Source organism: Salmo trutta, chromosome 34, assembly GCF_901001165.1.
Source record: "Salmo trutta chromosome 34, fSalTru1.1, whole genome shotgun sequence".
Classification (NCBI taxonomy): Eukaryota; Metazoa; Chordata; class Actinopteri; order Salmoniformes; family Salmonidae; genus Salmo; species Salmo trutta.
Genome location: NC_042990.1, coordinates 20,789,978 through 20,817,599, shown reverse-complemented (window position 1 = coordinate 20,817,599; position 27,622 = coordinate 20,789,978). Strand labels below are relative to the sequence as shown.

Sequence of the window (27,622 nt, the reverse complement as noted above, 5' to 3'; positions counted from 1 at the left end):
TTTAGGCTGTAGTTATTATAGGACTATTTCTCTGTACCATGTGTATTTCATATACCTTTGACTATTGGATGTTCTAATAGGTACTTTAGTATTGCCAGCCTAATCTCGGGAGTTGATAGGCTTGAAGTCATAAACAGCAATGCTTCAAGCATTACGAAGAGCTGCTGGCAAACACAGTAAAGTGCTGTTTGAATGAATGCTTACGAGCCTGCTGCTGCCTACCACCGCTCAGTCAGACTGCTCTATCAAATCATAGACTTAATTATAATATAATAACACACAGAAATACGAGCCTTAGGTCATTAATATGGTCAAATCCGGAAACTATCATTTCGAAAACAAAATGTTTATTCTTTCAGTGAAATACGGAACCGTTCTGTATTTTATCTAACGGGTGGCATCCATAAGTCTAAATATTGCTGTTACATTGCACAACCTTCAATGTTATGTCATAATTACGTAAAATTCTGGCAAATTAGTTCGCAACGAGCCAGGCGGCCCAAACTGTTGCATATACCATGACTGCGTGCAATGAACGCAAGAGAAGTGACACAATTTCCCTAGTCTAATATTGCCTGCTAACATGAATTTCTTTTAACTAAATATGCAGGTTTAAAAAAATATACCTCTGTGTATTGATTTTAAGAAAGGCATTGATGTTTATGGTTAGGTACATTCGTACAACGATTGTGCTTTTTTTGCAAATGCGCTTTTGTTAAATCATCCCCCGTTTGGCGAAGTTGGCTGTCTTTGTTAGGAAGAAATGGTCTTCACACAGTTCGCAACGAGCCAGGCGACCCAAACTGCTGCATATACCCTGACTCTGTTGCACAGAACGCAAGAGAAGTGACACAATTTCCCAAGTTAAAAGAAATTCATGTTAGCAGGCAATATTAAATAAATATGCAGGTTTAAAATTATATAGTTGTGTATTGATTTTAAGAAAGGCGTTGATGTTTATGGTTAGGTACATTGGTGCAACGACAGTGCTTTTTTTGCGAATGTGCTTGTTAAATCACCCATTTGGCGAAGTAGGCTGTGATTCGATGATAAATTGACAGGCACCGCATCGGTTATATGCAACGAAGGACAAGCTAGATAAACTAGTAATATCATCAACCATGTGTAGTTAACTAATGATTATGTTAAGATTGATTGTTTTTTATAAGATACGTTTAATGCTAGCTAGCACCTTACCTTGGCTCCTTGCTGCACTCGCATTGCTGCACTCGCGTAGTCAGCCTGCCACGCAGTCGCCTCGTGGAGTGCAATGTAATCGGCCATGATCGGTGTCCAAAAATGCAGATTACCGATTGTTATGAAAACTTGAAATCGGCCCTAATTAATCGGCCATTCCGATTAATCGGTCAACCTCTAGTATTTGGGTTTGAGACTTGATATCAGAAGAGTTACAGGGTGTGAAAAGTGGTGGTGTCCCATCCTTTCAGGTTGTTGGCCTGAGGTAGGACTAAATAGATTTAAATAGTGGAGTAGGGGGATGTTATTTTTTTGTTAGTGTAGTGCTAGATGGTAGGGTATTTGTTTATTTATTTTGTTATTTATTCAAGCAAAGTATTATGGAGTTGTACTCCAGTCTAGTAGGTGGCGGTGATGCAACATTTATTGGATGCCAACCGCTGTTAAACCTCATCGAAGAAGAATTGGGCTAGAAATTAATGCTTGACCTGGCAACCCTGCTGTGGAACTACTTCCTCTCAGTCCCAACATGCGCCATTGAAAATAAACGTAGCCGAAGTTTCACGGCATTCATTGTTCAAGTCCTGTTATTTCTGTAATTTGTTGGCCAGAAAATAACAATGGAGACGATTTTAGAACAACAACGTCGCTACCATGAGGAGAAGGAAAGGCTGTTGGATGCCAAAACTAAGGAAATGATGCATAAGAAAACCACGGTATGCGTTGCATCAACGCTAATGCTATTTAACGTTAATGAAGACGTTCATTGATTAAAGCATTAAATCAATTCAGATAAGCTAACGTTATTTCAGGGAATAGTAGCTTAGGTGTTATGATTTTGTTTATTTGTCGCTAACTTACCAGCTACAATTTCTGCCAGCTATTGTATTCAGTTAGCTGCATTCGATATAAGGCTAGTTTGTTAGCGAGCGTCAGCTAACTTGTAAATAAAGCCCAATGGGGTGGTTTTTGGTCCAGTTTCTGGCTTTGCCATCTAACGTTAGTTAATATTTATGTATTTTTCTTCTCAAACAGTTACGCGAACAAATAAACTCAGACCATCGAACAAGAGCAATGTTGGATGTGAGTATTTTATGTGATATTGAAACATCACAACACTAAATAACAATTTGGACCTGTATTTTCATATTCACTTGTTTTGTGGCTAATAGCCTACTTGTCAAGGACATGCATGGTGTGACAGTATTTTTTGATAACAAGCTTCGCCATCCTTTCAGAGATACATGGACGTGAGCTCAACTGTCAGGGAAGCATATGAAGACAAAGATGGGTAAGTGTGTGTGTGTATGTAATGTGTTTGTTTCAGGTGCTCATGCATGATCAGCCTTGTTATGTGGAGTAAATCAGAGGTGTAATATTGTTGCTTTCTCTATCCACAGTATGAGGAAGGATGAACTGAACGCCATCTCAGGACCAAATGAGTTTGCGGAGTTCTACAACAGACTAAAACAGATCAAGGAGTTCCACAGGAAGCATCCTAATGAGGTCATCTTTTTTATCAGCTCCTTCCTGTCAGGCCTAGCTGTACACTGAATAAATCATCCCAGAAGTACACAGAGGGTACAAAACATTAAGAACACCGGCTCTTCCATAACATACACATACATTGATGTCACTTTTTAAATCCCCTTCAGTCTCTGTAGATGAAGGGGAGGAGACAGGTTAAAGAAGGATTTTTAAGCATTGAGACATGGCTTGTGTATGTGTGCCACTCAGGGTGAATGGGTAAGACAAAAGATTTAAGTGCCTTTGAACATGGCATGGTAGTAGGTGCACTGGTTTGTGTCAAAACTGCAACGCTGCTTGGTTTTTCATGCGTAACAGTTTTCCGTTTGTATCAAGAATGGTCCACCAGCCAACTTGACACAACTGTGGGAAGCATTGGCGTCAACATGCGCCAGCATCCCTGTGGAACGCTTTTGATACCTTGGGGCAGTTAATGTTTTGTACACTTTGTAGGTGTTTAAAAACGTATCTCTGTGTCTGGAACTACTTAGGGTTTTTGAGAAGTTATACACCGAGTGTACAAAGCATTAAAAACACCTACACCCCTACAAAGTGTACAAAACATTAAAAAGGGGCAATCTGAAGTTAAAACAATGACACTTTACCCCGCCACTGTTTTGGTAAAATGCCTAGGGATGGGACAGGAGAAATGTAACCACTCAAATTCATAGACAGAGCTAGGACTGACCATCCATGATATCAAAGTATAGTTTGAGACATATTTTGAGGCTATACACTAGTGTTTGTTTACAAATGTTGTTTATAAAAAATTGAGTAAAACATACTTACAGTGGGGCAAAAAAGTATTTAGTCAGCCACCAATTGTGCAAGTTCTCCCACTTAAAAAGATGAGAGGCCTGTAATTTTCATCATAGGTACACGTCAACTATGACAGACAAAATTAGAAAAAAAATCCAGAAAATCACATTGTAGGATTTTTAATGATTTTATTTGCAAATTATGGTGGAAAATAAGTATTTGGTCACCTACAAACAAGCAAGATTTCTGGCTCTCACAGACCTGTAACTTCTTCTTTAAGAGGCTCCTCTGTCCTCCACTCGTTACCTGTATTAATGGCACCTGTTTGAACTTGTTATCAGTATAAAAGACACCTGTCCTCAACCTCAAACAGTCACACTCCAAACTCCACTATGGCCAAGACCAAAGAGCTGTCAAAGGGCACCAGAAACAAAATTGTAGACCTGCACCAGGCTGGGAAGACTGAATCTGCAATAGGTAAGCAGCTTGGTTTGAAGAAATCAACTGTGGGAGCAATTATTAGGAAATGGAAGACATACAAGACCACTGATAATCTCCCTCGATCTGGGGCTCCACGCAAGATCTCACCCCGTGGGGTCAAAATGATCACAAGAACGGTGTGCAGAAATCCCAGAACCACACGGGGGGACCTAGTGAATGACCTGCAGAGAGCTGGGACCAAAGTAACAAAGCCTACCATCAGTAACACACTACGCCGCCAGGGACTCAAATCCTGCAGTGCCAGACGTGTCCCCCTGCTTAAGCCAGTACATGTCCAGGCCCGTCTGAAGTTTGCTAGAGAGCATTTGGATGATCCAGAAGAGGATTGGGAGAATGTCATATGGTCAGATGAAACCAAAATATAACTTTTTGGTAAAAACTCAACTCGTCGTGTTTGGAGGACAAAGAATGCTGAGTTGCATCCAAAGAACACCATACATACTGTGAAGCATGGGGGTGGAACATCATGCTTTGGGGCTGTTTTTCTGCAAAGGGACCAGGACGACTGATCCGTGTAAAGGAAAGAATGAATGGGGCCATGTATCGTGAGATTTTGAGTGAAAACCTCCTTCCATCAGCAAGGGCATTGAAGATGAAACGTGGCTGGGTCTTTCAGCATGACAATGATCCCAAACACACCGCCCGGGCAACGAAGGAGTGGCTTCGTAAAAAGCATTTCAAGGTCCTGGATTGGCCTAGCCAGTCTCCAGATCTCAACCCCATAGAAAATCTTTGGAGGGAGTTGAAAGTCCGTGTTGCCCAGCGACAGCCCCAAAACATCACTGCTCTAGAGGAGATCTGCATGGAGGAATGGGCCAAAATACCAGCAACAGTGTGTGAAAACCTTGTGAAGACTTACATAAAACATTTGACCTGTGTCATTGCCAACAAAGGGTATATAACAAAGTATTGAGAAACTTTTGTTATTTACCAAATACTTATTTTCCACCATCATTTGCAAATAAATTCATAAAAAATCCTACAATGTTATTTTCTGGATTCTTTTTCTTCTCATTTTGTCTGTCATAGTTGAAGTGTACCTATGATGAAAATTACAGCCCTCTCTCATCTTTTTAAGTGGGAGAACTTGCACAATTGGTGGCTGACTAAATACTTTTTTGCCCCACTGTATATATTTTGAATTCTGGTGGGGTATGACAGTTGAACTAAGCACATGTGGCATTTATAAGTTATTCTTCCAGAATCAATCAATGGGTTTATGTAATTCATTTGAAAGTCCACAAATGGATACACCAATTGCACATTGCCCCTTTAAATAACTATTATATCATTCAATATGTCTCGGGATTCTATATGTCATTCTACAGTCCAGGTGCACAAAGGGGGGGAAGTAATTTGTGTTATTGCATGTTCCACAATAAATGTCTGAAACCAAATCTTGAACCGAAGTTTAGGTCAACCAACCATCATCAGGGTTTAGCATGTCTGCTGCTGTGGCTAAATCTGTATGTTGCTGTTTCAGATCTGTGTGCCCATGTCTGTGGAGTTTGACGAGCTGGTCAAGGCTAGAGAGAACCCAACTGAAGAAACACAGAGTGAGCATTCTACAGTATGGTGGTGGAGTCATTGTCACACACTGTAGGTGTTAATGTAATGATTTATGTGGTCTTTCCCCAGACATGGTGGAGTTCAGTGATGAGGAGGCCTACGGACGCTACCTGGATCTTCATGACTGCTATCGGAAGTTCATCAACCTGAAAGGGGCAGAGGTAAGATGTCCACTCTCTGTACTCTAAATTACATTACATTTAAGTCATTTAGCAGACGCTCTTATCCAGAGCGACTTACAAATTGGTGCATTCACCTTATGATATCCAGTGGAACAACCACTAAATACTCTTCATCCTAGTCTAATGTAAAACTATACTAAAGCCTAACCTTCTGCCCTCTCAGAAACTGGAGTACATCAGCTACCTTTCCTCATTCGACCAGCTGTTTGATGTCTCCAAGGACAGAAAGAATGCTGAATACAAAAAGTTAGCATATTTAACAATTTGCTTTATTGTACATACCTTTTCTTTGTGATTATACTGTAAATGCACTAAATGTATTCCTATAGAATTGTAGTACCTTATATTAATTTGTTTGTAGTTCTCCTCTGCATGTTTTTCCATTAGGTTGTTTCACACCTGTGTTCGATGTTATACAGGTACTTAGAGATGCTACTGGAGTACCTTCAGGACTACACAGAGAGAGTCAAACCTCTGTTGGACCAGAATGATCTCTACGGCAAGATCCTGGGAGAGTTTGAGAAGAAGTGGGAGATGGGGACCTTCCCTGGCTGGCCAGTGAGTGTCCAAGATGGGGAAGAGGACTACTATAGTGATGGTCTATATGGGAGTTTCACATTTTTATTCTCTTCCTCTGTTATAGAAAGAGACGAGCAGTGCTCTGACCCACGCCGGAGCTCATTTAGACCTTTCTGCTTTCTCTTCTTGGGAGGAGTTGGCTTCCCTGGGTCTGGACAGGTTGAAGTCTGCCCTTATGGCCCTGGGCCTGAAATGTGGAGGGTAAGCAATAATCATGCTCTTCTGTGGATGGGAGGAGGTCTATGGACATACATTAAACTTGGAATACTGTAATAACAGTTGTAATTTAGAGTATTATAACAGTAACTGGAATATTGTAATAACATCATTCCAGCCGTAGACTAGGAGTATAGATCGAAGGTGTAATGATGACTAATATCAGACTGGGTGACTCTGATGTAAGGTTGCTAAATGGGTGTATATAGCTAATGTGTATGTGACCCCACAGAACCCTGGAAGAGAGAGCTCAGAGGCTGTTTAGCACCAAAGGAAAATCCCTGGAGTCTCTGGATCCCTCCTTGTTCGCCAAGAACCCTAAGTCAAAGGGACCCAAGAAGTATGTGATTGTCAGTTAAACATTTGCATGTTTTATGTTTTTCTGCACCTGATAGCATGTTCTAGCCGTGTTATTGACCATTGCAATCTCTCTGCAGAGACACAGAGCGTAACAAAGAAGTCGCCTTCCTGGAGTCTCAGGTTTATGAGTATGTGGAAATCCTGGGGGTAAGTAAAAGCTGCCAAGGATGACTCCTTTATAGAACAAGAAGGCCTGCACACTGTTAAAGCTCCCAATTCACCGCTTTATTGACAAGGTTTCCATCAGGTCACCTGAAGAAGATCCATTTCGGATAGAAACGTTGTCAATAAAGCGGTGAATTGGGAGCTTTAACAGTGTGCAGGCCTTCTTGTTCTATAGTAGTGTTCTTTATTAGCCCAGCATCTATGTTTTTAGTCGTATTTAATGAATGTCTTTAGTTCTGAGGGCCTTTATATAATGGTTAGTCCCGGCCATACAATAGGTGTGTGTTACTCACGACAACCACACAAACACCTGTTAACACTTCCATCTGATTGTCTATGGCCCTGTAGGAGCAGAGGCAGCTGACCCATGAAAATGTGCAGAGGAAGCAGGCCCGGACAGGAGAGGAGAGAGAGGAGGAAGAGGAGGAGCAGCTCAGTGAGAGTGAGAGTGAAGATGAGGACAACGAGATAATCTACAACCCCAAGAACCTGCCTCTCGGCTGGGATGGAAAGGTTTGGAGTCGGGCCCTGACATCAGACCTGTGTACTAGCTGTGTTAAAGCTCTGCAATACTAATGAAATACAAATTATTGTTTTATTAATAAGTGTTATTTATTCAGACTTCATTGTACAGCAGTTGCATGCCACCACGCTAACCTCATTTTTAATTGTTCTAGCCCATTCCATACTGGCTGTATAAACTCCATGGCCTGAACATCAACTATAACTGTGAGATCTGTGGAAACTACACGTACAGAGGACCCAAGGCCTTCCAGAGGCACTTTGCAGTACGTTCACATTTCTGTTCAACATTATTCGTTGAATTATTATTTGCGTATTGTTATTACAATGTCATATTAGGTTATTACAGTGTTATATCAATGCCCTCCTTTCGTTTGTATATGTGCATAAGTGAAACTGCAGAGGATTTGATTTTAGAACTGGACTAATTCTGTTCTCAGCTGATAAGAGCATGTTGACCATGGTTAGTTAATATTACTGCTAGCTAATATGTTGTCGCCTGTTGTCTCCTCCCTTCAGGAGTGGCGTCACGCCCATGGCATGCGCTGCCTGGGAATCCCCAACACGGCTCACTTTGCCAACGTCACCCAGATCGAGGACGCTGTCTCTCGTAAGTAGTTCTGTTACAGCCCTGATAGAGGCTGAGGCAGATGACAAGTGAAAATAATGAGTATTGTTATTTGGGTTGAATAGAATAATCATGTTAGAGAAAAAAGTGTTACCAGACCAACAAATATTTTCCGGTGTAGTTGTACATCCAGATTGCCCTCGCAAAAAGGTTTCTGACCGCAAGGGTCTTTCCTGGTTAAATAAATTATGAAAAAATGACTGGTCATTCAGTCCAACTTCTGGATAATAATAGTGTATTTTTAACCCAGTATGGTCAAAGCTGAAGTCACAGAAGGCATCAGAGCGGTGGCAACCAGATACAGAGGAGGAGTACGAGGACTCCAGTGGAAATGTGGTCAACAAGAAGACCTACGAGGACCTGAAGAGACAGGGTCTGCTGTAGAGAGGAGACCGACAAAGACCTGGAAACCTTGAAGCGCAACATGATGCCCAATTATTATGATTTTGTTTGGCCTTTGACCCTTGACCTTTTCATTTACAAGTTGTGATGTTGTTTTTATTAATTCCTTCCTTTGACAACCATTTTGAAATGAAACAGCCATTGATTATAATAATAAATTAGTACTATTTGTCCCCATTGTTGTTTCTGAGTTGTTAGTTCTATTAGAAAGCAATTGTAATGTCTTAAGTTGTTTAAGGAGTCACCTGAACCACTGTCCATTCCCTTATGCATGATTACACATTTTTGTATATCCAAGAACCCTCCCATTGTCAGGTGATGGACAGTCCCTTTAAAGGGAGTGTACTAGAGGGGAGTCTACAGATATCTTCACACTTGCTCACCGATTCCTCTGTTTGACTGGTAAGGAAAATTCACCTTTATTTATTAATTCATACATTTCTTAAAACGTTGAAGATGCTTTCTCAGCTCAGCAGTCTTTTTGGCATTAAACAAATAAGACTGCTGTATTTGAGTGAGCTGTTAATGATTTAAATATTGTTCTTTCATGTAGTATGACTTGCTTGCTATGACATGCAAATTGACTTACAGTATCAGTTTGCCAATATGAGTGTAGTTGAGGGAAGAAATGTCTGAATATTGCTAAAATAATGTTGGATTTGGTCTGTTTATCCATAATATACACCATCCAACAGTCATCATAACTGGTTATATATAAACAGGGATATGGGTAGCGTTTAATTGTTTACCACTAATTCCCATGACCACATTACCAGTCTCCAGGCTGCACCCATTAAAAGTCATTGGGAGAGGAGATACGCATTTCCTTAGGTAATGCGTTGAGATGGAAGTTCTGGCTCCTGGTCTTGGCTAAGTGTATCCTGAGGGGATCATAAAGCTACCACGGTGTGTTCTACGAGTACTCCTGGACCCCAGGGACAACACTAACTAGATGGATATATAACGTGTTTATATTGGAGGAATATTCCTCTCATCATAACAATGCCCACGCCATCACATGACTGAGAATCTGAAACCGTCATTAATTAACACACCTGTTTGTACTGGGACTCAGGCTACACTTTTGCAGGTTAATTCTCCACACATCTGCTGCTGTGGGAAGTAAGCTAAGGATGTTTTTGAAACAGGACTGCAGAGGTATCCTCATCACCTTACCTAATCAATATCAGTAGTCCAGTAAATATGAGTTGGTTTTATACTAAAAATGACAGAGCTGGCCTTGATTAGCATTTTTATTTGACCATTTCAATGCAGGAGTCCTTGGTCTTTCCGGTCCTCAACGGAGATCTGTTGCATTTGTTCTTGGTAAGATTACGACATCTCTGATTTGTATTATCTGATTATCCCTGATTGTTTTAATAGCTGAGAGATTTAATAAGCTTTGATTATAACTCATTGATTATTAATTCATTATTTAGTGCTTTTGAATCTAACCATTAAGAAAACTGTGGGAGACCAACTCCCAACTTCCACAAATGACCCCAAGATGACTGAAGCTCAAACCACCCAACCCACCACAACCATCAGCAAACTGTATCCTATATACACAACCGGGTCAAACACTGAAAACAGCCAAACCATTCACACCACCACTGTCCCTCCAGGAAGAGACTACTACAATACAGACCGCAACAAAGAAGTCTTACATCCTACATCCCAGACTGGGGGAGAATACACCAGAGCTCAAGATTACATCGTAAACATCTCTACACTCAAGACTGAGAGAAACAACACAGAAGATATGAACGTCACCCCTTCTTTCAAGAATGAGATAGTGAACTATAGTGATGTCTTACCAACAACTCAGACCAATGGAAACCAAACTCAAGATGAGGGCAAGGACTTTGATGACCAAGGCTCCATTGCCTCTGTTATGACCCAAACTGAGAACTATAATATCACCACAGAGCCTACCACTACAGCTACTGCAAGATCCACCATATCCACAATGGGAGGCATGACTGTAAATGCTGCTTTAACTGGGAAGAAGGTACTAGACATTTCTTGCAAATTAATGCAAAATGCTGGCAATTTTGGCAGAAATGTCAACTTTTCAACATGCGTTATAAATTATAATTTGCTTTCCTTCACAGAAGAGGTCTTGTAAAATATTTAGCTGCATCGGCATAACATGCTACAAACATATGAAGGCCATGGAGGAGTTGTGTGAGGAGGGTATGGACTTCTGTGAGGTAAGAAGAGACCCATTCCTATTGTGGCTTTCTAACAAATGTCTTTACGATGCAATGTCAATTCAATGGGCTTGGTTATCAACATGTTAGTTCATCTGAATCTTAACTGTTCATGGATGAAGTGTTGTTTTTGTTAATGATGATGATGATGATTCTTCTACTCCTGATGGTGATGATCACAATGATGATAAATACAACTTATACACCATCCCACAGCTCAAGAAAGCCTCAAGCCAGGTCACCTGGAATACATACGTGGCGGTGTGGAGTGCTGGATGCGCCAGAGACTGCAGACAGAGTACTAAGTGTGGTCTCTTCAGCTCGTACCAATGCCACAATGAGTGTTGTGTGGCTGGGTCTGTCTCCTGTCTCAGACTGGATGGTTCTCTCAACATGCCTGTCAACTCTGCCTGCTGTGGCCTGGGGAGTCTCTCCCTCCTGGCTCTGAGTGTAACCTCTCTACTGGCCAGTCTACTCAACACTCGCTAATCTACTAACCTTCCTGTGACATTAGACTCACTTTAGAATACAGAGGGTTTAGTATGGATCGACTAAATGCATATTTCAGTTTTGTCATATCCACTGCTTGGGCGTCATTAGTTCTTTCATGTTTTCTTCGTCTGTGAATGCAAGCTCTCGTGAAAATAAAACTGTTTTCCAGCTTTATGTTGTCCTTAAATAACACATCCCAACCTCTAGTGGATCCAGTCATGGGTTTGAGTGTGCTGTTCTTCTGTGGGCGTTACTGCCAGGGGATACATAGGCCTACAATGAGCCCGCTATGGACCAATTACTGTTCACAATGATTTCAACTCAGACAATTAGACTCATACCTCAACTATTTTTCGCTTCAACCATGTTGATCATTATATTTCTAGGAATTTCATCAACATTGTATCACTGTCAGGTTTACAAAAATAGGTATTTCAGATGGTGTGCAGTGTAGCTTTGACTAAACTCCTAAAAGCCAATTAGACTAGTGTTCAGCAATAATTCATCTTCACAAGATGGCGCTATAGCACAGTTATATCCAGGAGCTATAGCGTACACACGTATCTGCCAAAACAATAGAAACGGTTGAGTAAATAAGGGATACAAAGTATGTTGAAAGCAGGTGCGATTCCTGAGTTAATTAATCAATTAACATCCCATCTTACTTTCGGTCATGTATAACTTACTGGGCAGGCCATTATTTTGGCTACAATGGCTATGCTACCGGCCATAGGATGACAATGTCCCCATCCACAGGGCACGAGTGGTCACTGAATGGTTGATGAGCATGAAAACGATGTTAACCATATGCCATGGCCGTCTCAGTCACCAGATCTCAACCTCATGCCACCGTGCATTGAAATTGCTCTGGCTCGTGGTGGCCCATGTCGGTGTTTCCTTTATTTTGGCAGTTACCGGTCGTCGACTTCACGGTTGACTGAGTTGATTCTGGCGGAAAGAGGAAGCTGGATCAGTAGGCTGCCAGGGTGACTGCGATGTAGCAACACTGTAACGGAGGAATCGGGATTGAAACAGAATAAACAAAGCGGAAGACATTTTCTAAAGACGCACGAACTTGTAGTTATTTTTGACTGCATTTACGTGGTGAACTTTCAAAACTGTGAGTAGCTAGGGATTGTTATTGAAACGTGGCAACATTTCTGTGCTGCGTCTGCTGAATGAGTGCTTCTTAGTAGCAACAAGTAAAATAGTTTTGATGATAGCCTAAACTCGCTGAGGAATGCCGAGATTGTAGTTGACTTTGTATTGGGCTACTGTAGTTTCAAACCGTTTAACCAAAAGTCCGTTCATCTCATTAATCTCAACAAAATGAAATGCGTTTGTAGCTGCTGTCGTGATATCCTACTGTTACTTGATCCATTTTGTAACCCTCTACTTCTCCTTTCAATGGCAACCCAGTGAGTGTGACAGCTTTGTTACCATGTATGAGGATGAATGAGACCATGCTCTTTGTGGAGGAAGAAGAGGTGGACAAGACAAATCAGCAGGTTGACGAGGACAATGTCTCCAGGAAGATGGTTACTGTCGACTGGGACCAATGGGACAAGCTACTGCTGCCCTCTACACTGGACTCTGGTGTGCACAGTCTGGACACAGTGTATGACAGAACCACTGTGATGATTGAACAAGACCCAGTGGGTTCTAGAACTGACAACAAAGAGGAAGAAGAGGACCTGATGATGTATCTAAACGAGGGATTTGAGACGGAGGACCGTGGAGGTCTGGAAGACCACTGGGAGGCCATGTCACAGGGGTACATCCACCACACCATCTCCCAGGACCAGATCCAGTTCACCATCAACCCTGGTTCCACACCCATGCCCCGGCACATCCAGGGGGCCACCATCACACTACACTCTGAGTGCCCAGATACCCACCACAGCGAGGTAAGCCTTGATATCCAAAGACCTGAATACTTCTGTTAGCTCCTTGAGTTTATTCCTGGGCTTTGGCCCAGTGGGCTAATCCCTGGTTCAACCCCAGTCGGTCACATAAGCCTGTTTTGATATCGGAGCATGTTCTGTATTTATTTGGATATCAGGAAAACTCACTGCTGGAATTCTGATTGTGAGGAGGAGAGGCATCATTGCTCATTCACGTACAGGGCATTTGCAAAGTATTCAGACCCTTTGACTTTTTCTGAATGTTGTTACGTTACAGCATTATTCTAAAATAGTATTTATTTTTTTATCCACCCTCAATCTACACACACTACCCCACAATGACAAAGCAAATACTTTTTTTTTTTTTCTTTTTCCATTTTTGCAAATGTATAAAAAATAAATAACGGAAATGATATTTACAAAAGTATTCAGACCCTTTACTCAGTACTTTGTTGAAGCACCTTTGGCAGGGATTACAGTATTGAGCGTTCTTGCGTATGATGCTACAAGCTTGGCACACCTGTATTTGGGGAGTTTCTCCCATTATTCTCTGCAGATCCTCTCAAGCTCTGTCAGGTTGGATGGGGAGCGTTGCTGCACAGCTATTTTCATGTTTCTCCAGAGATGTTTGATTGTGATCAATTCCGGGCTCTGGCATTCAGATTCTTGTCCCAAAGCCACTGCTGCGTTGTCTTGGCTATGTGCTTAGGGTCATTGTCCTGTTGGAAGGAGAACCTTCGCCCCAGTCTGAGGTCCTGAGCGCTCTAGAGTAGGTTTCCATCAATGATCTCACTGTACTTTGCTCCGTTATCTTTCCCTCCATCCTGACTAGTCTCCCAGTCCCTGCCACTGAAAAACATTCCTACAGCATGATGCTGCCACCACCATGGTTCACCGTAGGGATGTTGCCAGGTTTCCTCCAGATGTGACACTTGGCATTCAGGCCAAAGAGTTCAATCTTGGTTTCATCAAACCAGAGAATCTTGTTTCTCATGGTCTGAGAGTCCTTTAGGTGCCTTTTGGCAAACTCCAAGCGGGCTGTCATGTGCCTTTTACTGAGGACTGGCTTCCATCTGGCCACCACCAATCAGGCCTTTATGGTAGAGTGCTGCAGAGATGGTTGTCCTTCTGGAAGGTTCTCCCATCTCCACAGAGGAACACTGGAGCTCTGTCAGAGTGACGTTCGGGTTCTTGATCAGCTCCCTTACTGAGGTCCTTCTCCCCCCGATTGCTCAGCTTAGCATGGCGGCCAGCTCTAGGAAATAACTTGGTGGTTCCAAACTTCTTCAATTTAAGAATGATGGAGGTCACCACACCATGTTCTTGGGGACCTTCAATGCTGCAGAAGTGTTTTGGTACCCTCCCAAGATCTGTGCCTCGACAAAATCCTGCCTCGGAGCTCTACGTACAATTCCCTCGACCTCATGGCTTGGTTTTTGCTCTGACATGCATTGTCAACTGTGGGACCTTATATAAACAGGTGTGTGCCTTTCCAAATCATGTCCAATCAATTGAATTTACCACAGGTAAACTCCAATCAAGTTGTAGAAACATCTCAAGGAAGATCAATGGAAACAGGATGCACCTGAGCTCAATTTAGATTCTCATAGAAAAGGGTCTGAATACTTAAGTAAATAAGGTATTTCTGTTTTTTAAATTTGAATAAATTAGCAACATTTTATAAACTGTTTTTGCTTTGTCATTATGGGATATTTTGTGTAGCTTTATGACGATTTTTATTTATTTAATCAATTTTATAATAAGGCTGTAACGTAACAAAATGTGGAAAAAGGGAAGTGGTCTGAATACTTTCCGAATGTACTGTATATTTTCTAATGTCCCGGTCATGATGTCCTGAAGGATGTTACAAGGTTATAGATAGTCAGAGAGCCGTTTTGTAGTCTTCTTTGAAATTACACTGAGTTGAGAGTGTGGGCCTCAACCCTTAGGGCAAACATGACATGGGGTTGGTCAGGCTTACACGTGATGATCATGTGATGTGTATTCTCAGTCTGAATAACTGAGACGGACCCTTTTCAGCATATCACATATACACTCTTAGAAAAGGGGTACCAAAAGGGTTCTTCGGCTGTCCCCATAGGAGAATACTTTTTGGTTCCAGGTAGAACCCTTTTGTGGAAAGGGTCGTTCATGGATCCCAAAAAGGTTCTACCTGGAACCAAAAAGGGCTATTCAAAGGGTTCTCCTATGGGGACGGCCAAAGAACCATTTTACTTTCTATATAGCGCCGTTCTAAGAGTGTATAACATGTAGAAGGGAGTAAGAAGCCCCTGAGGTCATTCATTCGCATCATCATCACAGAGACAATAAACCATGCTAGGTTAGCAGCAGCAGAACTGTATTGTGTGACGGTGACAAGCCAACTGTTATGATGAAGTCAGTGAGTGAGAGGAAGAGACAGGAGAGGAGATTGGTTTGGGGTGGGGAAATTGGGCCAGGGAGCTAGCTGTGATGCTTCTGTTTTCCCTCATCAGCCTCTCTCCCATCCAGAACCACAGTCATTATATTCAAGGTCTCTGCAGATGTCAAGATGAGATGATTTTCTCATGCGTTACAGCCTCTTGGTTCTCTTTCTGCGAAGTTAATTAGGTCTCCTTCATAAATGTGCACTTCAATCTTCTCATACAAACCAATACAGCTGATTCATTTCCAGACTTGATGTATAGTAATGTTTGTGAAGTGTTACATACCGGTACTAAAAACACTTCCTACATGTTAAACTTATGTTTATGCATATGGTGGTGTTCCATCTTGTTGACAGTTTATATAACGACCACAACTCTCTGCCTGTCTGTTCTGCAGGTGAAGCGTTACCAGTGTCTATACGAGGACTGTAGTCGTACCTACAGCACAGCAGGGAACCTGCGGACCCACCAGAAGAGACACAGAGGAGAACACACGTTTGTCTGCAACCAGTTGGGCTGTGACAAGGCCTTCCTCACCTCCTACAGTCTGAAGATCCACGTCCGCGTTCACACCAAGGAGAAGCCCTTCGAGTGTGATCAACAGGGCTGTGAGAAGGCCTACAACACACTGTACAGGTAAGAGTTAGACCAGTGTTTTCCCTACCATTGAATAGGTGGGGCAGATACCTGCTAGGTTGGGGTTTCTCCGCCACATCTATTTAGTTCATATATTATTTACAGGCCCACTGGCACCAAAATTGTCAACTGAAGGAATCGCAGCCAAATTATTGTAGCGGGTAGACTTCCTGCCATGGGTCAAGACATGTGTCACGTGATGATGTTTCATCAGTCATAAGTTGGGCGCTCTCCTGACCCCCTGACCTCAAAGTTCATTTCCACAGCTTAGTGGCCTTTGGTATGCTGACCCCAAGTCAAGCCACAACTCACAGTGACTATGTTGGTGTGTTGATCTGCAAACATCAGCCGTGTTTGTTTCTCTCTGTTGTGATTGTGTTGATGTGCAGGCTGAAAGCCCACCAGAGACTGCACACAGGGAACACATTTAACTGTGAGTCGGACGGATGCACCAAGTACTTCACCACTCTGAGTGACCTGAGGAAACACATCCGGACACACTCCAAGGAGAGGCCCTTCAGGTGAGCTCACAATGAATGGCTGAAGTATGCAGTGGGTTGAAAGGACTAACTAATTCATGAATGAATGAATAAATGAGCACGGTTACATGCACACAATAATGTGATTTATTGGAGATAGACAGGTTAATATAATAGTTTGATTAAAATTTTACATCCATTGCAAGAAAACCGATTTCCCTACATGGACACATCTGAAATTAGGCGACTGATGGGACTTTTGATAAATGCTGAAAATCGTCAATCAAAATAAACGTTCTACCACAGTGACCATGTTATTTCTGAGAAGACTATTCGATTCTGAGTTCGGACATATAAAGTTTGTATGTGAAAACTATTTATAAGATGCGCACTTTCAGTTTTTCCGAACTCACTTCACTCGCACAGATCAAATAAACCACTGGAACATCGATTAAGCTGTTTACATTCCTAATAATTCTAAAGATTGCTCTGTTGTAATCGGCGTATGCTTACTTTGATTATGACCGATTTAAGAAAAGCAGTGTAAGGTGTTTACATGACTAATTTCATACTCTATCAGGTATGGAGGTAAGACCCAGATGCAGACCACGTTTAATATTCCAACAGGGGCAGGCAATAGACAGGTCAAGGCAGGCAGGGGTCAGTAATCCAGAGGTGGGGCAACGGTACCAGGTGATAGGCAGGGTCAGGGTAAGGCAGAGTGGTCAGGCAGGCGGGCTTGGAGTCAGGACAGGCAAGGGGCGAGAAAAGAAAGACTGGGAAAAGCAGGAGCTGAGACACAAAACGCTGGTTGACTTGAACAAACAAGACGAACTGGCAACAGACAAACAGAGAACACAGGTATAAATCCACGGGATAATGGGGAAGATGGGCGACACCTGGAGGGGGCTGGAGACAAGCACAAAGACAGGTGAAACAGATCAGGGTGTGACAATACTCGGCCGTAATCGGTTTAATATTGCATTATTAGTGTGCATGTAAACGAACTCCATGAACGCACAAATAAATGAACATAACTCAACTTAGTGTTGTTTTCTCCCCAGGTGTGACCATCCTGGCTGTTACAAGGCGTTCACCTCTAGTGACCATCTCCAAACACACATCCTGGGACAAGTAGGTGAAGGTGAGGTGGTGATACACAGCTAACTCCTTGAGCTCAAACCCTGTCTATTTTAAAATGAGACTAGGGGGAGTTGAAAACCCCTTTTCCGGAGTTGGAGATAAAACGATACGTTCTAGCACGTCTTTCTTTCCTCCCCGCTACGTTTTGAGTGTTGTTAATGGGGTATGGCTTCCTCTGCTGAGTCAGATTCTCAGACAGGTGTGTGTTGAAAACATCCAAGTTTATTTCAGCCCAGTAGATAGGCCTCAGCACTGCTCAGCTCCCCAGCTTCTTATTGGCCCATTTATTCTCGCAACGCCCTGTCAGCGAATCCTGATGAGCCTATTTATCTGCATCCAACAGAGTGCTGAGATCACACACACACACACACACACACACACAACAGTCCCAAAGATCCAAACCCAGTCCATCTAGCACTCTAGACAGGCTCAAACAAACACTCATATATCTGTAGGATTTCAAAATACTTTTTGAACCCAGGTCTTGTTGTTGTTGTTGTGGTGAAGCTATTAATACTGCTGCTGTTGTTGTGGTGAAGGATATTAATACTGCTGTTGTTGTTGTGGTGAAGCTATTAATACTGTTGTTGTGGTGAAGGATATTAATACTGCTGTTGTTGTTGTGGTGAAGCTATTAATACTGCTGCTGTTGTTGTGGTGAAGGATATTAATACTGCTGTTGTGGTGAAGCTATTAATACTGCTGCTGTTGTTGTGGTGGAGCTATTAATACTGCTGTTGTTGTGGTGGAGCTATTAATACTGCTGTTGTTGTGGTGAAGGATATTAATACTGCTGTTGTTGTTGTGGTGAAGGATATTAATACTGCTGTTGTTGTTGTGGTGAAGGATATTAATACTGCTGTTGTTGTTGTGGTGGAGCTATTAATACTGTTGTTGTGGTGGAGCTATTAATACTGTTGTTGTTGTGGTGGAGCTATTAATACTGCTGTTGTTGTGGTGGAGCTATTAATACTGCTGTTGTTGTGGTGGAGCTATTAATACTGCTGTTGTTGTGGTGGAGCTATTAATACTGCTGTTGTTGTGGTGGAGCTATTAATACTGTTGTTGTTGTGGTGGAGCTATTAATACTGTTGTTGTTGTGGTGGAGCTATTAATACTGTTGTTGTTGTGGTGGAGCTATTAATACTGCTGTTGTTGTGGTGGAGCTATTAATACTGCTGCTGTTGTGGTGGAGCTATTAGTGCTGCTGTTGTGGTGGAGCTATTAGTGCTGCTGCTGCTGTTGTGGTGGAGCTATTAGTGCTGCTGCTGCTGTTGTGGTGGAGCTATTAATGCTGCTGCTGCTGTTGTGGTGGAGCTATTAATACTGCTGCTGCTGTTGTGGTGGAGCTATTAATACTGCTGCTGTTGTTGTGATGGAGCTATTCATACTGCTGCTGTTGTTGTGATGGCGCTATTCATACTGCTGCTGTTGTGGTGGTGGAGCTATTAGTACTGCTGCTGTTGTGGTGGTGGAGCTGTTAGTACTGCTGCTGTTGTGGTGGTGGAGCTGTTAGTACTGCTGCTGTTGTGGTGGAGCTATTAGTGCTGCTGTTGTGATGGCGCTATTAATACTGCTGCTGTTGTGGTGGTGGAGCTATTAATACTGCTGCTGTTGTGATGGAGCTATTCATACTGCTGCTGTTGTTGTGATGGAGCTATTAGTGCTGCTGCTGTTGTGGTGGTGGAGCTATTAGTGCTGCTGCTGTTGTGGTGGTGGAGCTATTAGTGCTGCTGCTGTTGTGGTGGTGGAGCTATTAATACTGCTGCTGTTGTGGTGGTGGAGCTATTAATACTGCTGTTGTGTCACGGCTCCCTGCACTCGCCCTGAAGAGTGTGTCATCAGTCCGGTGCAACCTGTGCCGGCTCCACACACCAGGCCTCCAGTGCGTCTTCCCAGCCTGGTACGTCCTGTGCCGTCTCCCCGCACTCGCCCTGAAGTGCGTGTCTACAGCCCGGAACCTCCAGCGACGGTTCACAGTCCAGAGCTTCCAGCGACAGTTCATAGTTCAGAGCCTCCAGTGACGGTCCACGCCCCGGAGCTTCCTGCGCAGGTGCCCAGTCCAGGCACGGCGTCCAGTCCCGCTCCATGGCCGGAGCCTTCCTCTGCGCCGGTGTCCAGTCCAGGCACGGTGTCCAGTCCTGCTCCATGGCTGGAGCCTTCCGGTGCCCAGTCCGGGCACGGCGTTCAGCCCGGCTTCATGGCCGGATCCGCGGTCTGAGCGGGTGCTACGTCCCGCACCGGAGCCGCCACCGACGCTAGTTGCCCACCCTAACCCTCCCCATCTAGTTTCAGGTTTTGCGGTCGGAGTCCGTTCCTTTGGGAGGGGGTACTGTCACGCCCTGACCATAGAGAGCCCTCGGCGTTCTCTATGGTATTTTAGGTCAGGGCGTGACTAGGGGGTTCTATGTATTCTATTTCTGGGTTGGTGTGTGTATGGTTCCCAATTGGAGGCAGCTGAATATCGTTGCCTCTAATTGGGGATCATACTTAGTGTGTCCCTTTCCCACCTGCGTTGTGGGATATTGTTTAGAGTTAGTGCCTATGGGATATTGTTTAGAGTTAGTGCCTATGTGCGCTACGTATTGGCACGTTCGTTAAATCTTTGTTGTTTTGTAAGTTTCACTTTAATAAATATGTGGAACTCTACTCACGCTGCGCCTTGGTCCACTTATTTAAGCAACGATCGTGACATGTTGTGGTGGAGCTATTAATACTGCTGCTGCTGTTGTGGTGGAGCTATTAGTACTGCTGCTGTTGTGGTGGAGCTATTAATACTGCTCCTGTTGTTGTGGTGGAGCTATTAATACTGCTCCTGTTGTTGTGGTGGAGCTTATTAATACTGCTCCTGTTGTGGTGGTGGAGCTATTAATACTGCTCCTGTTGTGCTGGTGGAGCTATTAATACTGCTCCTGTTGTGCTGGTGGAGCTTATTAATACTGCTCCTGTTGTTGTGGTGGAGTTAATTAATACTGTTGTGGTGGTGGAGCTATTAATACTGCTGCTGATGTTGTGGTGGAGCTATTAGTACTGCTACTGTTGTGGTGGAGCTATTAGTACTGCTGCTGTTGTGGTGGAGCTATTAGTACTACTGTTGTTGTTGTGGTTTAGCCTCTCATACTGCTGCTGCAGGTTCCTCTGCGGCCCAGTTCTGCTCACTCACACACTCCATTCTAACTATAACACTGTAATTTGTCTTTCTAGCCTGTTCCTCTGATACCAGAGAACCAACAAACTTCCTCCCTCTGAGGAGCTATAAGTCTCAGATGGGGTTTAGATCCATTACATGTGATCTGTGAATGCAACTCACACTGATGTCAGAGGCTGAGGAAATCCATCTAGCTGCCTGCTTTTTGGGTTGGCTTCCCAGTGGGGGTTTCCATATGTATCCTGCAGAACTGCTTGTGTCTGTAGCCAGGACTTTTCTCAGTGTGTGTGCCTGTTTGTCAAACAACGCTAGTGGCTTGAGCCTCCTTGCCCTTTCCCCCCCAAAAAACACATGCCTCAAGGAACTAAAGGCTACATCAGCAAAAAGTCATGTTATTAATGATCATTGTCGTTATGCATGGACTTGGATATTGCTGAGCGTATTTCTATATCCTGCCCCTTCACCCTTGAGTTGTGGACTCAAATGACCTTTCTCCAAGCCAGGACTATATCTCAAATTCTTATGGGTTGTAGCAATAGGGTTGGCTGCTGAATAAGAGAGACCTATAAAAGTAATGTGTGTGTGTGTGTGTGTGTGTGTGTGTGTGTGTGTGTGTGTTTTCTGCTAGGCGAGCCACCCCTCCTTCAGGTGGACACAGACGGTGATAACTCCCTAAGCTCCTCCAACAGTCCGAGGGACAACATCAAAGGTCACGACCCTGGACCATCAGCTGACATAATTCACAGCCACTCCCACTCAGACGTGAGTCCTCTCACCATGTGACTGAAAACCGCACTTATTAATGTTTTGACAATGACATATTTCATCTGTTTCTGTCTCACACGCTATGTGTCTAGACTTACTGATCAAATATCCATGAAATCAATAGATTTTGTCTATTTTTCTGTCTTTTAAATCTGTACTCAATATGCGGCGCTCTCTAATCATAATTAATCAATAATCGTGTTTTGAAACACAGGATTTGAATCCTCGTTCCCCATGTCTCAGTGATATGAGCCTGATTTCCACTGATTCTCAGCTCCGAGAAAGTAATGTAAGTAATTTTAACTCTTTTTTTTCCCCATGTTTTCAATATCACACAGTCTGAATAAACATCCATGCAATATGTCTTAAAAGAAGACATGCACTCACTGGCCAATTTAATAGGTACACCACTCCGTTCAAGAAAATGGATCGCTCCTACAGAATATGAGTCACATTACCTGCTTTATATAGCAAGCCACGGCCGACAGGCATCAACGCATTCAGTTACTGTTTGATTGAACGTTAGAATGGGCAAAACAAGTGACCTAAGCGACTTTGATCGTCGGTGCCAGACTCGCCGGTTCCAGTATCTCAGAAATGACCGGCCTCTTGGGCTTTTCACGCACGACAGTGTCTAGGGTTTACCGAGAATGATGTGACAAACAAAAAACATCCAGTCAGCGGCAGTCCTGTGGGCGCAAACAGCTCGTTGATGAGAGAGAGCGAGCGGAGAATGGCAAGAATCGTGCAAGCTAAAAGGCGGGCCACAAACATGAAAATAACGGCGCAGAACGGCATCTCTGAACGCACAACTTGTTGATCCTTCTCCTATCAGCTAAAAACAGGAAGAAGCGGCTCCAGAGGGCATGCGATCACCAATACTGGACTATTGAGGAGTGGATAAACATTGTCTGGAACATGACAGTTTACTAGAGTGGCCTGTTCAGTCCCGACACCTCAACCCAAATAGAACATCTTTGGGATGAGATAGAACAGGCTGTTGGCAGCATGAATGTACCACTGTCCAATCTGCAGCAACTGCGTAATGCCATTGTCAGCATGGACCAACATCCCTGTGTAATATTTCTGACGCCTTGTAGAATGCCCCCAAAAATTCAGGCTGTTCTGGAGGAAAGGAGGGTCCGACCCGATACTAGATAGGTGTACCTAATAAACTGACTGGTGTGTGTGTGTGTGTGTGTGTGTGTGTGTGTGTGTGTGTGTGTGTGTGTGTGTGTATATATACAGTTAGCCCTTTGCAATTGGCTATACAGACGCTATTAGAGACTACAGTCATGTCTCAGGGCTAATTGTATACATGTACAGTGAGGGGAAAAAAGTATTTGATCCCCTGCTGATTTTGTACGTTTGCCCACTGACAAAGAAATGATCAGTCTATAATTTTAATGGTAGGTTTATTTGAACAGTGAGAGACAGAATAACAACAAACAATCCAGAAAAACGCATGTCAAAAATGTTATACATTGATTTGCATTTTAATGAGGGAAATAAGTATTTGACCCCCTCTCAATCAGAAAGATTTCTGGCTCCCAGGTGTCTTTTATACAAGTAACGAGCTGAGATTAGGAGCACACTCTTAAAGGGAGTGCTCCTAATCTCAGTTTGTTACCTGTACCAAAGGCACCTGTCCACAGAAGCAATCAATCAATCAGATTTCAAACTCTCCACCATGGCCAAGACCAAAGAGCTCTCCAAGGATGTCAGGGACAAGATTGTAAACCTACACAAGGCTGGAATGGGCTACAAGACCATCGCCAAGTAGCTTGGTGAGAAGGTGACAACAGTTGGTGCGATTATTCGCAAATGGAAGAAACACAAAAGAACTCTCAATCTCCCTCGGTCTGGGGCTCCATGCAAGATCTCACCTCGTGGAGTTGCAATGATCATGAGAACGGTGAGGAATCAGCCCAGAACTACCCGGGAGGATCTTGTCAATGATCTCAAGGCAGCTGGGACCATAGTCACCAAGAAAACAATTGGTAACACACTACGCCGTGAAGGACTGAAATCCTGCAGCGCCCGCAAGGTCCCCCTGCTCATGAAAGCACATACATGCCTGTCTGAAGTTTGCCAATGAACATCTGAATGATTCAGAGGACAACTGGGTGAAAGTGTTGTGGTCAGATAAGACCAAAATGGAGCTCTTTGGCATCAACTCAACTTGCCGTGTTTGGAGGAGGAATGCTGCCTATGACCCCAAGAACACCATCTCCACCGTCAAACATGGAGGTGGAAACATTATGCTTTGGGGGTGTTTTTCTGCTAAGGGGACAGGACAACTTCACCGCATCAAAGGGATGATGGACGGGGCCATGTACCGTCAAATCTTGGGTGAGAACCTCCTTCCCTCAGCCAGGGCATTGAAAATGGGTCGTGGATGGGTATTCCAGCATGACAATGACCCAAAACACACAGCCAAGTCAACAAAGGAGTGGCTCAAGAAGAAGCACATTAAGGTCCTGGAGTGGCCTAGCCAGTCTCCAGACCTTAATCCCATAGAAAATCTGTGGAGGGAGCTGAAGGTTCGAGTTGCCAAACGTCAGCCTCGAAACCTTAATGACTTGGAGAAGATCTGCAAAGAGGAGTGGGACAAAATCCCTCCTGAGATGTGGGCAAACCTGGTGGCCAACTACAAGAAACGTCTGACCTCTGTGATTGCCAACAAGGGTTTTGCCACCAAGTACTAAGTCATGTTTTGCAGAGGGGTCAAATACTTTTTTCCCTCATTAAAATGCAAATCAATTTATAACATTTTTGACATGCATTTTTCAGGATTTTTTTAGTTGTTATTCTGTCTCTCACTGTTCAAATAAACCTACCATTAAAATTATAGACTTTGTCAGTGGGCAAACGTACAAAATCAGCAGGGGATCAAATACTTTATTCCCTCACTGTATAAGTTGTGCATACTGTATGGTAAATGTAGCTAAATGTAATAATGGTAACTAAGACGTGCTGTATATGTTTTGCCTGTTAGACTAACGTTACTCTGCTGTTGTCTTGTCCCTGTGACAGTCTGATGCCCTGGACCTGGTGTTTGAGTTGCTGTTTCAAGACAAGCCACAGGGTGAGTACTGTGCTATGTTTTGGTGAACACCACAAGTGCTTTGTGGTCTAAATGCCTTGTCTCCTGTTAAGCCCTTAAAAACCTTTTTTATCTGTCCCAATTTTATCCAGATGTGTCATCGGTGGCAGTGCCCTCGTGTAGTTTGGAGAACCCAACTCTAACCGTGGTGCTTCCAGAAGCATCTCACTCTTTCATTTCTACCTGTCCTGAACCCTCTGACTCTACCCCTAGTGAACCCTGTCCTGTACCCCTCACCCCTAGGTGTATCCCTAGTGAACCCCGTCCTGTACCCCAGCCCACCGCTCTCCTCACCCCTGGGTGCACCCCTGGTGAACCCTGTCCAGTTCCTGTCTCTCCCATGATCAGTGATACACCTAAACATGAGGTGGATCCAGAACAGCCATCCAATCAGAGCCTACTACAACAGCCAGCCGCATCCCTCCATTCCCAACCAGGCTCCACCCAGAGCGTACTACTACAGCCAACCACCACCCTCCATTCCCATCCAGGCTCCACCCAGAGCGTACTACCACAGCCAACCACCACCCTCCATTCCCATCCAGGCTCCACCCAGAGCGTACTACTACAGCCAACCACCACCCTCCATTCCCATCCAGGCTCCACCCAGAGCGTACTACTACAGCCAACCACCACCCTCCATTCCCATCCAGGCTCCACCCAGAGCGTACTACTACAGCCAACCACCACCCTCCATTCCTATCCAGGCTCCACCCAGAGCGTACTACTACAGCCAACCACCACCCTCCATTCCCAACCAGGCTCCACCCAGAGCGTACTACTACAGCCAACCACCACCCTCCATTCCCATCCAGGCTCCACCCAGAGCGTACTACTACAGCCAGCTGCCATGTCCTCCATCTATTCTCAACCAGGCCCATACCCTCCACCCCCCAGCTCCTCCCTCCAGGCCCCACTAACACCCCTCTCCCTGGGGTACTCTACACCTCCTACAGTCCCTGCCCACAGTACCATCCAGCCCATCACTTTGTCCACTCAGAACCTCCAGTGGCTGTTGAACAGTGTCAATGACCTGAGGCAGCAGGACATGCAGACACAGCTCTCCGTGAGTCATCATTAACAACTTGCTAATAGGTTATTATTATAATTAATAAGTCAGGCCCATAAGTTAGAAGCAGATAATGCGTTTTTCTATTAGATGTTGGTCTAATAATACAACATTCTTACGTGTTTTTTTATGAATTGATCATTTGTTGTCATAGGGTATTTGTCATTATTCTAGATGCTTTATTGAAACCTCCTATTCCTGGAGGGTAGTAAAGCCAGCTAATTAGAATATGGAGATGGCCGCAGTCCAATCATTTGGTCTTTTAATTAAAATATGGAGAGGGTCGTCCAATCATTGGCCTTTTTATTAGGATGTGGAGAGGGACTGTCCAATCATTGGCCTGCTGGATCTCATCCAGTCCAAGTGTTAATTGACCTTCAGTTGTTTTAATGAAACTATTCCTCTGTTTCGCCACGAGGCATTGACATTCTGTTAATTATATGCTGAACATGCTCTCTTCTCTTGTTCTGTTGTAATTCAGCAACAACACAGTGGCTCGACACTAGAGAAGCTCTATTTCACCACAGAAATACCAATGGGAGGGAACACAGGTAATTTATGGAAATTCATCTTATGCTTCATTATATTTACCGACATATGTCACCTCTGATGAATTTAGGTGTGGTTTTACACGTATTCTACATGTTGAGCATTTCAATGTATTTGGTCGCTAAAGATTATCAGTTGCAGAGCTGTAGATATTGTAATGCTAGCAACAAGACCGTATCTGTGAGGTTGTTGTACTGTACAATTTGTATGGATATATTCACTTTTAAAAACATAATTTGACATCCCCTCTGTCTTGTCTGCTAGGGACAGCTCTGCAGCAGATAGGCCTGAGTCTGCCTGTCATCGTAATTAGACAGGGAGAGTCATGCCAGTGTCGGTGCCCCTGCAGAGACGGCAGCACAGCATCAGACACAGAGAAACAGACTGGTGCCCAGTTCTAGCAGCCACAGGACCCCTCAGCCCCAGGACCCGCCCCCTCAGCCCCAGGACCCGCCCCCTCAGCCTCAGGACCCACCCCCTCAGCCCCAGGACCCACCACCCCAGCCCCCTCAGCCCCAGGACCCGCCCCCTCAGCCCCAGGACCCGCCCCCTCAGCCCCAGGACCCACCACCCCAGCCCCCTCAGCCCCAGGACCCACCCCCTCAGCCCCAGGACCCACCACCCCAGCCCACTCCACCATAGCAGCCTCAACCTCCACCTGTACATCCCCCATGAAAAGTCAATCTTTTTATTACTGGATTAACTGTTCCTGTTCCTTATCCAACTGAAGTGTCTCTATGCACTGTACTGTGTACTTAACTCTTTCTGTTGTTAATACCTAGTTCAGGATCAGGTCCCCATAACCTCAATCAATAGTAACCCAACCAACCCCAGACTGGTTGCTGAGGGTAGAAAGCAATCATATGCTGCATTTAATTTTGGATCAGGTTAATTCTGGTAGCGGAATAGCAGTCTATTATGAATTGGGCTGAACAGTGGCTGGCCGCTGAATGTAGTGTGGAAAACGATTGACTTTGAGCACAAATCCTCTGTAGCAACATTCCTCTTTACATCCAGTCCCACTGGAAACATTAAAGGTGACATTTATTTTTGATGGTGCAGAAAGAAAAACCATTGTTAAAACA

The 27,622-nt window shown here is 43.9% G+C and overlaps 3 protein-coding genes across 4 annotated transcripts; all 3 read left to right on the top strand.

Annotated features, from left to right (window-relative positions):
- Positions 1-1,690: 1,690 nt before the first annotated feature.
- LOC115173775 (splicing factor 3A subunit 3) lies at positions 1,691-8,784 on the top strand. Its single transcript, XM_029732152.1, has 15 exons — positions 1,691-1,913; positions 2,233-2,280; positions 2,436-2,488; positions 2,598-2,703; positions 5,468-5,540; positions 5,623-5,714; positions 5,899-5,981; positions 6,155-6,293; positions 6,379-6,515; positions 6,763-6,870; positions 6,968-7,037; positions 7,404-7,568; positions 7,733-7,843; positions 8,097-8,187; positions 8,456-8,784. Exons 1-15 carry the CDS (start codon positions 1,818-1,820, stop codon positions 8,587-8,589), a joined length of 1,506 nt encoding a protein of 501 aa, XP_029588012.1. The 5' UTR covers positions 1,691-1,817; the 3' UTR covers positions 8,590-8,784.
- A 114-nt stretch (positions 8,785-8,898) lies between these two features.
- LOC115173776 (uncharacterized) lies at positions 8,899-11,486 on the top strand. 2 transcript variants are annotated; one of them, XM_029732155.1, is made up of 4 exons: positions 8,899-9,933; positions 10,047-10,618; positions 10,725-10,820; positions 11,037-11,486. In XM_029732155.1, the coding sequence occupies exons 2-4, from the start codon at positions 10,115-10,117 to the stop codon at positions 11,307-11,309; spliced, it is 873 nt and encodes a 290-aa protein (XP_029588015.1). In that variant the 5' UTR covers positions 8,899-9,933; positions 10,047-10,114; the 3' UTR covers positions 11,310-11,486. The 2 variants fall into 2 exon arrangements, with proteins under 2 accessions (XP_029588015.1, XP_029588013.1); XM_029732153.1 differs by having other exon boundaries at positions 10,722-10,820.
- Positions 11,487-12,131: 645 nt separating this feature from the next.
- Positions 12,132-26,981, top strand: LOC115173774 (metal regulatory transcription factor 1). The gene is made up of 11 exons (XM_029732151.1): positions 12,132-12,432; positions 12,732-13,219; positions 16,040-16,278; positions 16,668-16,799; positions 17,822-17,901; positions 21,677-21,810; positions 22,028-22,102; positions 24,850-24,901; positions 25,012-25,985; positions 26,470-26,539; positions 26,802-26,981. The coding sequence occupies exons 2-11, from the start codon at positions 12,758-12,760 to the stop codon at positions 26,936-26,938; spliced, it is 2,355 nt and encodes a 784-aa protein (XP_029588011.1). The 5' UTR covers positions 12,132-12,432; positions 12,732-12,757; the 3' UTR covers positions 26,939-26,981.
- The last annotated feature ends 641 nt before the right edge of the window (positions 26,982-27,622 follow it).

Coding starts and splice junctions, on each gene's coding strand:
- LOC115173774 (XM_029732151.1), top strand. CDS start 12,758: ATGAGGATGAATGAGACCATGCTCTTTGTGGAGGAAGAAGAGGTGGAC. Junction 21,811..22,027: donor ACAGCCACTCCCACTCAGAC/GTGAGTCCTCTC, acceptor TTTGAAACACAG/GATTTGAATCCTCGTTCCCC. Junction 26,540..26,801: donor ACCAATGGGAGGGAACACAG/GTAATTTATGGA, acceptor CTTGTCTGCTAG/GGACAGCTCTGCAGCAGATA.
- LOC115173775 (XM_029732152.1), top strand. CDS start 1,818: ATGGAGACGATTTTAGAACAACAACGTCGCTACCATGAGGAGAAGGAA. Junction 2,489..2,597: donor GCATATGAAGACAAAGATGG/GTAAGTGTGTGT, acceptor CTCTATCCACAG/TATGAGGAAGGATGAACTGA. Junction 6,871..6,967: donor AAGTCAAAGGGACCCAAGAA/GTATGTGATTGT, acceptor ATCTCTCTGCAG/AGACACAGAGCGTAACAAAG.
- LOC115173776 (XM_029732153.1), top strand. CDS start 10,115: ATGACTGAAGCTCAAACCACCCAACCCACCACAACCATCAGCAAACTG. Junction 10,619..10,721: donor CTGCTTTAACTGGGAAGAAG/GTACTAGACATT, acceptor TTTCCTTCACAG/AAGAGGTCTTGTAAAATATT. Junction 10,821..11,036: donor AGGGTATGGACTTCTGTGAG/GTAAGAAGAGAC, acceptor ACCATCCCACAG/CTCAAGAAAGCCTCAAGCCA.